The sequence below is a fragment of the Chaetura pelagica genome, unplaced genomic scaffold (genome assembly GCF_000747805.2).
Source record: "Chaetura pelagica isolate M959 unplaced genomic scaffold, ChaPel_1.0 scaffold379, whole genome shotgun sequence".
NCBI lineage: Eukaryota > Metazoa > Chordata > Aves > Apodiformes > Apodidae > Chaetura > Chaetura pelagica.
Window position 1 is genome coordinate 260,624 of NW_009954412.1, and position 13,701 is coordinate 274,324.

Genomic DNA, 13,701 nt, shown 5'->3' on the forward strand with positions numbered 1-13,701 from the left:
CTCTGGCACTGGGCAGGGACACCCATGGTCTGGGTCACCTGTCCCCTGCTCCAGCCTCGATCCCTGCCCACCCTGGGCAGCGATTCCCAGCTATTAGCTTATTTCCCAGGAAACACACTTGGCTCAACCCCAGCACATCACTGCAGCTGTGTGAGAAGGCAAAATCAGGCACAGGAAAACCCTGAGGAACTGGGGCAGGAGAGGTCTCCAAGTGGCTCTGGGCTGTTGTATTCCATTGGCAAGGCTGTGCTGGGTCACGTTCCTTGACTTCCAACTCCTTTCAAATAGCTTTTGGCTCATTTGCCCAGAGTTTTGCTTGTATGGACCCTCCCAGGGCTCTGCTGAACTGTGAGTCGTGCTGTAGGGCAGCCTAGCACCCCAGCCTGACGCAAACTTGAGCCAGAGTGGCACTGGCAGTGACCAAAAGGCATGAACTTGGCCAAGAGGTGAGACAGGAGGAACATGGGGCTGGGATTTGCTGCTCTCCACCCCCGCAAAGCAGCTCCAGAAGCAGGCGCAGATGCATTTCCCATGGCAGATGCATTTCCGACAAGAGATTTATTTCCCACGGCAGCTGCATTTCCCCTCTCTCTCCCGGGGGTGCTGAGGGCTCAGTGGGATGCAGGGGTGAGGACCCTGAAGCCTAGTAACCCAGAGAGATGCCTGGTCACAGGGAAAGCCTCCTGAGCCAGCTGAGGGTGCCCAGGGCTAGCTGCCAGCCACATGCCCTTCCCAGGGCGGGGCAGGGGGTCCCTGCTGAGTTAGGGCGAGGATCAGGGAGCCGCTCCCCAGGGGCAATTGGAGGCACTGGAAGCAAAGGCCCAGACTGGCTGGGTTGGGCGACCTGGGCCATGGCTTCCCACCCCCCCCCCCCTTCCCCGGATGCTGCCGCGGAGTCGGGGCCAGAAGCCCGGGGCCATCTGGAAACGCTCATGGACAGCAGCGAGGGACCCTGCCGGAGACAAAGCCCAGCACTGCGGCCGGGCCCGGGCTCTGCGGAGGCTGCTGCTCTGCCCTGCGTGCCCGCAGCAGGGTGGCCTCGGCTCCGGCCGCTCCGAGGAGGACAAGGTGCACATGTCCCAGGGGATTGGGATTTTGGTGGCTCAGGGGAGGCTTAAGTGCAGGCACCAAGCAGCCCTGCCAGGATCCACCCCCCAGCAGACAACTCCCAGCTTCCCAAACTGGAAGCCCGACCTGGAAAAGACCCTGGGAGCTCAGCGACCCGCAGGCCCCGCTGTGCCGGGTGGAGCTGTGGGACAGGGCTCCGTGAGCCCGGCTGATGGGGTGACCAGGGCTGGCAGCAGCTCTCTGCCTGCTTGGAACCATCATGGGAGAAACTGCGCTTCCTCTGGCCTCCTCTTCCTTTGCAAGCCGGGGCACGATCCCCTCTGAGCTGCTGAGGAGAGGAACCCGGAAAGGAAGGAGGAAGCCGGGCTGGGCGCAGAGGAAGAGCTGGGGCCGGAATACAGCGAGCGGCTGAGCTCAAGGCCGGAGGAAACGCCGCTGAGGATGGGGGGGAAGAGCAGCGGGGCCCTGGGAGGGGCTGAACCTGCTGCCTGAGCTCGCTGCAGGCAGGGCTGAGCCGTGAGGTGCTGCCGGGGCAGGGGTGCCAGCACAGCCACCAGCACACGGAGCGCGGTACGTGCCTGCTGATCATCCCCCTCACACCCACCCTGCACCCACCAGCCACACTCCCTCGAGTGCTGGACCCTTTGTCTTCTGGGGAGGAAAGTAATTTCTGGGCTGCAGCAGCAACATGCAAGGTGATGGTGGAGCACAGAGGCTGCTGGTCTGCTTCAGCATAACTTATCATCCATCATCTTCTCCCGTCTAGTGTCTCCGAGACTTCCCTCATCACATCCCAGAGCAGCTCTCGGGGTGCACAGACATTTCCTCATTCTCCTAAAATCTTGCTTGGGCGGTCCCAACTTGCAGCCTACAGGGGAAGCCCTTACCCCTCTCTGGCAGGCACAGCAGGGCAGTACGATCAGCTCTGCTCACATGCAGAAGTGGCCCAAGTCCCCATTACAGTCACTCATTTTTCCTGGGCAGTGGCCAGTGACAAAACTCAAAATAACCATTTCCCTTGCCTCCAGCACAGCCTGCCCCACATTAGACAGCAGCTGTGGAGGATTAGTGTTGCCCTGGATGTGCAATCCCTCTACAAAGATGACAACATTTGGCCCAAGCCATCCAGGAAGATGCAGAATGGGAGGCACAGTGGGCCAGGAAACAGGTTTGGCACATACTTATTTTTTTTAACTCCTGCAAATCACCTCCATGTTCAGAGCTCTGTTGCTTTGTGTCAAGATCCACTGAATAGAAAAGAGGCAAAAAGGAAGGGAAAAGCCACATGCAGGGACAGAAGCTTGTACCAGTGTCCTGCTGCTCTACCAGACCAGACTCTCATCTGGACTGACTGCTTCTGGCAGAGCCAAGACAGGAGGGAGCTTTCTAGGGAAAATCTGCCATCTGCTTCCCCTGCCACCTGCCTGGGCAAAGCTACCAGAGCAGAGGGATGTCCCAGCCTTGACTCACATCATGCTGCAACTGCTCCAGCTCACTCCAAGTGGGTCTGCTCCCCAGCCCCAGGAGGGTCACTCTCCCGTCCTGTCTTCCCCGATGCCACAGCCTCTGTGCTTGCTACCCTTCAGCACTGAGATTTCAAAGGGATGCTCTGGCTCTGATGTGGAAAGCAGACTCCCAGCACCCAGCTCCTGATCCAAGTGCTCACATGCAGGACCTTGCCCCTACCAATGGAAGAAGAAGGTGAAAAGCTGGCAGGGACTAGGAAAACACATCTTTGGACAGACCATGCTCTGTCCCAGGTTGAATCCAGGGCATCCCCACAAAAATTCCTTTCTCTCCCAATAGACGTGAAATGCAAGAAGAACTTAAGTAGGAAGGAAGAAGCAGGCCACCCATAAGAAGGTGAATGAGGAGATATAAAGGCCTTTTCTCCTCAGGCTGCCTGCATTGAACCAGGACTCCCCCTCTGCTCCCCCCCACACCAAGCTGAGAATCCCCAGGAGCAGCCATCCTCAGAGCAGGCTCCCATCTCTGCACCCATGTCTTTCATGCCTTGCTCCATTCTTTCTGTGTAGGAGGACGTTGTGTCCCAAATGGGTCTAGAGTCATAACCAAAGCAGTAAGAAGCTGGGAGCTGCAGCACAGGAGGCTTCTAGAGCACATTTACTCCAGGAAGGGCCTGCTGACAAGGCTGCCTGCAACGTTTTGGCCCATCCTCCAGCAGCATCCTCTTATCTGGCAGGGAGAGCACCCAAACTTCCCTCACCTTCAGCAAGATGGTTAAAGTTTTGATGGGAGGGGGGATTAGAAGAAGAAGATTTTCGAAGGACATCATGTAAATCTGCCAGCATTGGGCTCTAAAGGAAAGGGCCGATATCTGATGATGCTCCACTTTGTGCAACATGTAAACAGGAAGGTTCAGTATCTTTTTTTTTTTCATTTGAAAAAATACACAGGGTCTACATGGATGTAAGGGTTTGCAGCTAGGCGTTTATTCCAGCAAATCTGCTGGCACAGCTCCTAGACACTGGGCAGGAACTGGCAGAAGGGCCCATCTAATCTCTCTGCAGAGGCAGCCAGCTTGGGGCTCTGGGGGGCCCAGTCTCTCTTAATGCATTAAGGTCACTTACTTGGAGCCAGCCCAGCTCCTCCAGGACAAGGGATGACTCCAGCCAGGGCCCTGCCAGGGCCAGGCTCCTGGTGAGTGCTTGGCCACCAACTGCCACAAAAAAACACATGAACGTGAGCTTGTGGGAAAGGCTGCAGCCTTTACCCAGCCGGTGGCTGGTGGATCCCCCAGCCCTGGCAAGCTTTGCAAAGATGACATCAAAGCCTTGCCATGGACTTAATGAAGGCTGCTCCTTGGCACACAGTACTGAGTCCACTTAACCGATCTCAAGTCCAGCCAAGCCTTGATAGATGTCAAAACAAGATGGATGGTGCCTTCCCAAGTGGGTTTTCTTGGCTTTGCTCCTTGGAACTACCAAGCTACACAAACTGGAAAGGTATTCTCCAGAAAGAGTTCCACAAGTGCAGCCCAGCACCACGTGGCAGCATGGGGTCAATACCTCCAGATCAAATCTCACCAGCTTTAAAGGTGCAAATATGGCAGCTACACTGGTGTCTTGAGAGCTGGCCACAGGGATAAAGTGTGAAGCTGCTGCCTGTAAGGGTGCACAGACACATGAAACCCTTAAACCAAGCAGAGTGCCAGAGGTCACAATTAAACCCAGACTTTGGGCAGATGTCCCCAAAGAGGCACCCCTCCTTCTTCGAGAAACCAGCATTGCTTCACGGAATAATAAATAAAGTCTTCCCAATTCACTGCCCAGCCCAGGGAAGGATCAGAACCCAGCAGCTGCCTTAGGTACCTGCCCACCAGTTTGGCTGTAGGAGCTTGGCCCCAGGGAGGCATCAGCTGCTCCCAGACTCTCCCTTAAGGGCACAGGTCTGTGGCAGCCCCTCCACAAGCCTTTCCACAACAAAGGCAGGGAAGGGCAGCTCCTGCACAGGAAAAGACTTCTGCTCCTGTTATACTGCTTTACTAAACCTCCCCTTTGATCCCTGGGGAAAGGGATAACTTGGCAGCTGGAAGACTATTGTGTGCCTCTTGCTATAAGTAGCTGCTAAAGGCTTGGTTGAATGGTGGAATGAGTGCTGGAATGAGTCGTTTAACTACACAGGAGTTGTGCCCTAATAGGCAAGGTAAGAGCGATTTGTCACTGCTGGGAAACAGCTTCAAGGAAGAAGGGAATGAAAAAGCCACTTTCATGTACTAAAGGTGAACAGCCTGAGTTCTTGCCATAGGTAGAGTGTCACAAACCTCATGGACTAGAGACAGATCCTGTTGTCTCCTCTATGAAAACCTTACTATATCTCCCCTCTCCAGATCACTGTTGTTCACATCTGTGCTATCCCTTCAACAGCAAGGCTGCCAAAGTCCAATTGAGAGGCAAATCCTAACATTTAGAAATTTCTCAGCACTTTCTGAAGCACTAGCACATACAACTTAAAGGACTCACCAAAAGAGGAAGAAACCAGGAGCAGACTTATAGAATCAAATGTTTAATAACTTTCCAAGAGTGAGTATTACATCCATATTTAGATCATATATAAAATAAGAGATGGAAAACAGGGAAAGAAAAAAATAAAATTGGTATCTTCAAGAGTGCACACTTAACACCGTAAGTTCTGCTGAATCCCCTCTTCTTCCACCTCTTCCCAATATGGAATTATTGCTGGACAGAGCAGGGGGAAAAAAAAGGAAACATATTAGACTTGGCAGCACCAAGACAAACTGTACTGGTAGGGCCCCAAGCACTCTCCTGAACACCCCCAGAGGCTGCTACAGCCCAGAGGGCAGTGAGGGAACCCCAGAGGTGTCACCTACTGTTAACACTGCCTTCTACCCCTCACTGATATCAGCACCCAAAATCCTCTGTCAGCTCCTCAAAATTTTGCACAGGAATGTTCCCTGCTAAAAGAAGCATCTGCACTGGGCCCTGGAAAAGGAGGTGCTTCCTCACAAGCCTCTAGACTACTGACAATATGCCTGGGACTCTGCTCCCATCACTGTGAGAGCAGAGCTTGGCATCTCCTTCTGCTAGGCAGCCACAGCCTTGCCTATACCCAACCACCTCCCAACACCACTGGGCAGGTAAGCAGCAAGAAGATCACTGGGCAGGGAGGAGATCAGAGGGGAGTAAATTTGGGCTCAGGGGACACAAACAGCATCTTTCCTGGAAGACACATGTGGAGCTGCAGCTAGGTCAGAACAGCAGAGCCACTGTGCTGAGTCATGGGCGAAAGCCCCAGAGAGATGCCAGGAGGCTGCTACACTGCCTTCAACACCAACAGGAAGGATGTGGGGAGCAAATGCACAGCTCACCCTGATCCTAGATGGGAATGACAATTTCCGTGTGTTTTGGCAAGAAAGCAATTCAGCAAGGCACCCCGACAGCCTGCTCACACCGGCAGCAGCAGGGGGGCTCCCTGGCTGATGGCCTAAGCTAGAATAAACTTTGGATTGTGAAGGCAGTGAGAGGAGATGTGGAATGCCAGCCTGGCCCAGCAGCTGCTTGCCCCTCCTTGCCCACAGCCAGCTCACCTTGGCCTTGTTCTGGACAGGCAAATACAGCTTGAACTCAGCTGGGAGCTCATCCTCTGAGTAGAGCCGATCAGAGAAATAGACCCGTCGGATGCGACAGTTGGCGTGGATCTGAGAGTCAAAACAAAACAGCTTTGCTGTTATGCAGCAACTTGGATTCCTTAGCTCAGCAGCTGGAGAAGAGACCTCACTGTCTCTCTCCCAGTCTGACAGGGCATCAGAGCAGAAATGTTGGCCCATGCCCTCTGCTTTGTGCTAGATGCTCTCTCCAGCAATGCAAGCTGGCTCAGGAGATTTGGCCACACTCTGGCATCTATGCAAATTGAGATCTGCCTCAATTGTCTGGAGGGTTCTTTGCTGTGAACCCACTTCTGGTTCTTCACTGCTACCAGCAGTTGCTGGAACACTCTCAGCCTTAGCTTGCTGGATTTTTAACACTCTTCAGGGCCACCCTGAGGTCAGGAATTAGATTGTCCAGTCCATGCTGCCTCCATTATCAGCTGGCAGCCAGGGAGCCACTCGAATCCCCTCAGGAGTATGAGAAAGCAGACATTTTGCAGGTGACTGCCCACCCAACTCCACAAGGAGCTGCAGCAGGGCCATCCCAGCCAGCAGAAGACTGCAAACCACTGCCTTCTGGGGCAGGATACACCTGCTCCTCACCTGAACTCTCAGGGTCTCGATGTAATTTGTCCCGTATGCCCGACGGGTGAAGTCTGACAGGTTGAACTGGATCTGGTTCCAGCCGTCGTCCAGGCGCATGGGCATGGTGCAGATGAAGGGCTTCACCCGCGTCGTGCTCTGGTAGTTACTTGCACGGAAACGCCGGCGAACGTTCTTGTCATCCAGCACCTGGGGCAAGGAGGGCAGTCAGGGACCCCTGAGATAGCAGCTGCTCTAAAATCAGACTCTGTCTCTGAGAAAGGCCTTTCCTACTCTCAACCTCTCCATTTCACAGCAGGAGTATTTTTAACACAGGAAACAAACCCATCTTCAGGAGTAGCAATGATTGTGCCTGAGCTGACTGATGCCCCCACAGCAGAAAATCTGAAACATCACAATGGCCAAGAAAGCAAAACTGGTTGATCCTCACCTGAACTTCAAAAGTGAAGTATTTCTTCAGGTTCTTGATGATCATCACTAGGAAAGGTAGTTTGATGCCCAGAGTCTTCTTTGGGTCAGCAGGGCATGTGATGTACGTGGTACTGAGAAGGACAGAAAAATGCTTTAGGATCTCACATGGCACAAAGCAAACAGCCCGAGTCCAAGTCTCTCCCTTGACCTAACGCAGCCTTGGAGGAGCAGCAGAAAAAGACAGCTGTGATCGTAAGATCTCAGCAACAACCAGGGCTTCCTGTAATGGAAGGGAGAGTTGCACAGTTAGCTGCAGGGAGAATAAGATAAAAGGCCCATTTGAAATCCCACTTTCCTCACCCAGGGCATTTAACACCTTCCTGGACAGCTTCACCTCCCCATTTTCAAGGCCATGTCAGCACTGTTTCTTAACACAACCTGCTCTTATCCTTGACTGAAAAGGTTGAGCCCTGCAGAGCACAGCAGAGGCCCTGTGTGCTCTATATGGCTGGGAAAACAGAGGTCATGAGCCCTAGAAATACACGTCACGCCTGGCAAGTTCTGTATCAACACATCTTGGGAGGAAGAGAAGTGTTGGCTCAGCCTGTCTGCAGGAGAGGAGTCTTCATTGCCCTTATAAGGAGCGTCCTGCTCTGAATCACCCCTGGAAAAGCCTTGGAGACTCTGAACCCGCTCAGGGAGCTGGCCGTCTCTCACCCCAATTGATGGAGACAAGGTTGCTCCGTGAAGGACCATAAGCAACTCCCCTTGTAAATCTCCCTTTGATCTTCTGGCTGCCAAGAGAGGCTGTCACATGGGGAGAGCAGGGTAGGCCTAAGGCAACAGGAGATGCAGAATGCAGAGTGCTACTTTCTCAATGGCACCAACTGCAGACCTGGCATCAAATACAGCTTTTTTCCCCAAGTGATGGAAAAATAACAGGACTTGATTTTTACTTTTTTGTCCTTTGGCCACACAGAGGATGACAGAGGCTCTACAAGCATGACCAGGAAAAGGCACAGTACAGTGCCTCAGAGGAGTATCAGTGACCTGACCCCAGAACATATTATTAAATTTATTGACAAAGAGATGGTGGTAGAATCATCTGCTGGGCACTGACGTTTTTCACTCTGCTCCAGGGTCAAGCCCCCAGGGCACACTAGGGCAGAAGGCATTTTCTCCTACCTGACATTAGTTCCTTCAATCTCCAGCACCAGTGACTGGATGTCATTGTCTGTGATCCGCTTGATGTGGCCATTGCGCACCTGGAAGAAAAACCGGGCAGAGAGCACAAGTGTCACTGGAGAGGAAACAAGAGGAGCCCACAGCTCCCTTGAGAGGGGGAAAAAGATCCCAGGAAAACCCATGTACGTTCATTTGGCTCCTATTGTCCTGGATGTCACCGTTTCCAAGGCTTTGATCATTGCTCCAAAGAGGGAGGACTCCAGCAGGAGCTTACAGCCCAGCACACTGCATGGACACCCAGTGCAAGACTTCCAAATACACTAGAGTGAACACAAGCGACTCAAGCCTCATGTCAGAGGCCCAAATAAGCAAACAGAAAAGTGTCAGAGCAATAGCAAGATCAAATGAGAGTGGGATGAGGGAAAAAATGAATATGAGTATACAGGGGCAAACAAAGGGAGCCATTAGCCAGCCACCAGTCACCAAGGGGTCTCCAGCATGACACGCTGCCTCGGTGGGAGAACAGGACCAGAGGAGAGTTTGGTAATTACAGCACACACCAGTGCAGAGCCACCCTCTGCTCTGCTGAGGGGCAGGGTGATTTGGCTACTCAGATGCAGGCAGTTCTCCACAGAGCTCAGGGAGGCCAGGGCTGGAGCCAGGAGCCAACACAAATTCATTTTTCTCCACAAGCACTATGGCTGAATCCCAGGGTCTGAGGACTTACTTTTTTAAATTAAGCAGCTCACTTCCCATCAAATTTATCTCAATTTAAAAGGCACTTTTGCTAATTAAGCCCTCTACTCTTCCCCAGTGCTAGATCAGTAAAACTGCAATGCTCCTTCCAGCCCCATGAATTAGTTTCTTTAGCACCCATGCCCGCTGCTAATATGTAGAATACATTAAGCTTCTAATGGGATGGTTCCAGTTATGAGCTACAAAATGATTTACAGGTTTAGCAATCCATCTCCAAAGTTTATTTCTCCAGAGGGTGATGCTGCATACATTTGTGGGAAGAAAGCCCTGCGAGCAGCCCCGTCCAGAGCAGATTCAAGAAGAAACCTCAGCCTGGGTCACCCAGTAGCTACCAATAAGCACTGGAGTGCAGCTTGCCCTGCCAGGCTGCTCTGAACTGTGCTTCACGTCCACATAGATTCTTCCAGACAACATGAAGCTTGGAGAGGGGATCCTTACAGGAAAACTGCATCTCTCCTTTGCATCAAGTGCAGCTCCCATGGATTTGGAAGGGAAAAAATAACCACAAGAGATCTGGATGAGTTGTCTTTTGTTTTTTTTAAAATTACTAGCCCAGCAGAGCACCATGTACCTCTGCATGTGCAGTATAACTGGCATATGGGAAATGAAATCCTGGAAGCCACAGGGATCTAGCATGTGGACTGAACCTTACCTAAGCAGGGGACAATAGAGCACAGCAAGATCTGCCTCCACACCATGTAGAACAGCTTTCACCAAGGGAAGCTTACAGCTCCACAGAAAGGAGAAGGTTCAGGTTTGGGCTTCTTTGGTGAGGACAGTAGCAGAGAAAATGGCTACATGTGCTTTAAACCAGTTAGTCAGCAGTGCTTCTCTCTGCAGCCTGGTCCCCTTGCTTAGCCTGGGAAGGCTTTCCTTCCCCAGATTACTGGACAATGAATAGAAGCGGCGCTTCTTCAGCATTGCCAGGAACAGGATGAAAAACAGCATAAAAGAGAAGAGATAAGTACAAACTAGGAGCAGACTGCACCAGAACCCTTCCTCTCAAGTCCCACCTAGCTCAGTGTGTTTGTGAGCTGCACCATGGAACAGTGCCACGTGGCATGGGTGTCCTTCCGCACGATGCCATCCTGTGCGGGCAGGACAGACACACAGACATTTGTAGCCTGATGTCCAGCACCTGCTGGATCACAAGCCCATGAACCTTTGCCGTTTTGGTGGAATAAGCTTGAACAGTGTCACAAGTGCTCAGCACCCGCAGGGCCTTAGAGCACTGCCCCCGGGACGTGCTGGGGCCAGACACGCCCCGGCTGGGCCCTGTGGGTCGCCCTGCAGCTGGAGCCCCATGGAGGCCAACCTCACTTCCCACCTGCCTCAGGAACCCCTCCTCGATGGAGGGCATGTTTTGGTCCCAGCCAGAGGAGCACTTCCCTTCTCCCATCACCTCTGGGGGTCCTGACCCGACGGGCTTGCACAGACAAAGAGGCAACCACCAGCTCCATCAGGTAGAGCCACTGGTTCTGCACCACCTTCCCCCAGCACCCCTTCCAAGGCCTCACCAACACAGGGGTCCAGGCTTGCCTTGACACCTAAAGATCCAATGGCCCAACCTCTCATACTTGTACCCATACAGTCACAGGATCATTAAGATTGGAAAAGACCTCTAAGATCATCAAGTCCAACTGTCAAACCAACACCACCATGCCAACTAAACCTTGGCCTGAAGTGCCACATCTATGTGTTTTCTAAACGCCTCCAGAGATGGTGCATCCACCACTTCCCTGGGCAGCTTGTGCCAGGGCATGATAACTCTTTCAGTAGATAATTTTTTACCAATATCCAATTAAAATTTTTTCGTACTCTCCAATCTAAATATCCACACCAGAGCATGGCTCTAAAGTTGAAAAAGTCCAGCCAGGCACAAGGTGGGAGGGATGGTCCTGCTGGGCTCCCAGCAGCTGCTCAGCAAGAGCTCCCTGAGCTGAGGGGCTTTTCCCTAAACCTCCCAGAAGCTCAGTAAGAGAAGTTTTCAGAAAACTTTATAAATCTAAATAAAACACTCCAGGCTTCGACTTGGCCAATATTTTCTAGACACCTTAAGCCTAAGAAGGTGGATTTTTGAAGCTGGAAAAAAGGACAATAGCCCTATTAGACAATTTAAGTTTTTCAAATGCCTATGATCCTCTGAATCCAGGTAACAGGGAAGTTATCTCCTGTCTATACAGACAAACTGAAAAAGCTTTTTTCTCAGATGCAAACCTCCAATCTCGCAGGGTTTGGAGGGAGCAGCAGCTTCACAGACAGTTGTATCTGAACATACGTATTTCTTGAGGCTGGTGTTGCTGCTAGCAACACCAATCAGATGTAAGAGAGCTCAGAGGAAGAGCAGGAAGGAGCAATCGCCGCGGTCCAAGGCCGACCTCTGGAGGCTCCCCTCCCGCAGCGCTGCCGGCCGCCCTGGCCCCAGGCAACGTTCTAGTGCCAGCCACCGAGAGCTGAACCACAGCCAGGGCTTCCCAAAGCCAGTGGGGCAACCAGAACAGGCACCAGGCCCTTTTGCCTCCTCCCTACTCCAAGAAGGGAGAGGGGGAAAACAAGAGGCAACAGCAGGAGGAACTGCTGTAGCACTTGGTGAACACAGGTTTGGGGGTAGAGCAGTGAGCAGCATGGACAGATCTAGGACAAAGATGCTGTGCAAGAGAACTGATGAGCCTGAGAAAGGCTGCAGAAGATGACCCCCCTGGCACACACTTGATTTTCAGAGGGGTATTGAACACCACCTGACCTTGCATCCTCCCAACAGCTTTTCAAATTGCTAACAATACTCCATGTTGACATGTCAGCAGAAGGAACATGGAGAAATTAGCAAGAGGATCAATAGGTTTGACAAGTTTCATCAAACTGTTCCCATTTGCTCTGCAGAAAAGCAGCAGTGATTCCCCTGGACACTGATCAGCATGTCTTCACACATCAGTGAGGGGGACCATGGTGGCAGGATGCTGCAGGAATAAACAGAGGACTCTGAACCACAATGGGCTGGAAAGCAAACAGAAACCACCTTGCAAACAGGTCTCAAAACCAGCACACACACTGCTGGAAGGCAGAAGAGACCACAGCCCAACAGTTACTGGCTCACTGTGGACAAGGCTGAAAGAGGAACCTCTGCCTGTGAGGACAGTGGGACAGTTACTGCATTCTTCCCAAGGTCTGGACTCTTCAGTCCTGCCAGAGTCCCCTGGGGCAGGATGCTGGTGGCCAGGCCAAATTGGCCTTAGCAAGGTTTGCTGTCCAGAGGCTACCCACAGCCCCTGGGGAAGCACAGCCCAACGTGCGAGTTAAGCAGCACGACTGGGATTTTCTGAAGGGGCTGAGAAGGGGACATGACACCCACGTGGAGTGAAGACCTGAAAGAATCCTCTCTCTCAGCTATAAGGCAGCAAGATGCCCTTCACCTTCTGCTGCTGCAAACACACCAAGGGTGTTGGGCCAGGAACACTGAAACTCTTACAAACCCATCACCCCAACTCCTTTTAAATGGAAAAGTAAGAGGTCAGAAAACCCACTCTGGTTTCATGCCACACCTTTGTGAGTAGGGGGGTCCTCACAACAGGCTTGGCCAAGTGGCTGCTCTTTCTGAGGACAGGCAGACCTCTGAGCAAGGAGGAGCACCCACACACAGCCCCACTGCTCAAAAGGACACAGGGCTGAAGCTGCCAGGCAGTGCCAGGGGGCCCAGCAAGCCCTGCAGCAGGTTGCAGAAACAACCTGCACAGCCAGGGACAGCAGTACTAATTTTTCTGCCGCCTTTGCTGGCCAATCTAGCAATTATTGCACCCAAATGGACCCCTGCTCACAGCCACCAGCAGTGGAGTGATCCCAACAGCATCACCCTGCATAGGACAACTAACATTGGAAGGTGCCTCAGGAGGTCTCCAGTCCAACCTCCAGCTCCAAGCAGTGTCAGCCTGGATTGCTGGTGGCTTTATCCATTCTGGAGACACTACATCCCTTTGTCTAAGGTCTTCAACGCATTCTGTCCTCACACCATCCCAATAAGATGCTGATCCTTTTTTAAAGATATAAAAACTTGTGCAAAAGCCCTGAGGGAGGCACATGCACAGAGCCAACCAGCTCTTTGCAAAGCTGCAGGGATACCCCACTGAAGGGGAACAGGATGGGTCTGCACCTCCTGTGTGCCGTCCCTGTGTGCCTGCTGTTGCAGGCAGCAACACACCCACAGGCGGCTTGCGAAGGGCAGGAGGCAGCAGATCCCACCACCCTCAGCCTCCCTGATACCAGGTAGCTGGAACAAGGCTGGGGACCCTCAGCAGAACCACGTTGGAAGCAGACGGGAGGAGAAAACAAACATTCTTTGACTTCTGGTACACCCTAAAAGCTGCGCACAACCTACCTTTAAATAATGTAGCCAGACTGTTTAATGGCTCACACGCGAGGGGAGGCCCCGTGCCAGTGCCATCCAGCCACCCCGGGGAAGCCGCCGCCGGTCGGTCAGTTCTCTGCTGTTCCCAGCCTTTGAAGCGCTTCGCAGCCTGTTTCACTGCTGTGCCTCCCGGCGCGGCGCAGCCCCCCTC

At 52.7% G+C, this 13,701-nt stretch overlaps 1 protein-coding gene across 1 annotated transcript in view; it reads right to left on the reverse strand.

Annotated features, from left to right (window-relative positions):
- Positions 1-3,655: 3,655 nt before the first annotated feature.
- CFAP20 (cilia and flagella associated protein 20) overlaps positions 3,656-13,701 on the reverse strand; it is a gene marked incomplete at its 5' end in the record, with an annotated part of 13,211 nt that continues 3,165 nt past the window's right edge. The window contains 7 exons of the mRNA XM_010004393.1: positions 3,656-3,748; positions 4,098-4,193; positions 6,137-6,247; positions 6,800-6,988; positions 7,230-7,341; positions 8,396-8,475; positions 13,238-13,242. Coding sequence (XP_010002695.1) covers positions 3,656-3,748; positions 4,098-4,193; positions 6,137-6,247; positions 6,800-6,988; positions 7,230-7,341; positions 8,396-8,475; positions 13,238-13,242 — 686 coding nt within the window. The remainder of the gene's footprint in view (positions 3,749-4,097; positions 4,194-6,136; positions 6,248-6,799; positions 6,989-7,229; positions 7,342-8,395; positions 8,476-13,237; positions 13,243-13,701) is intronic.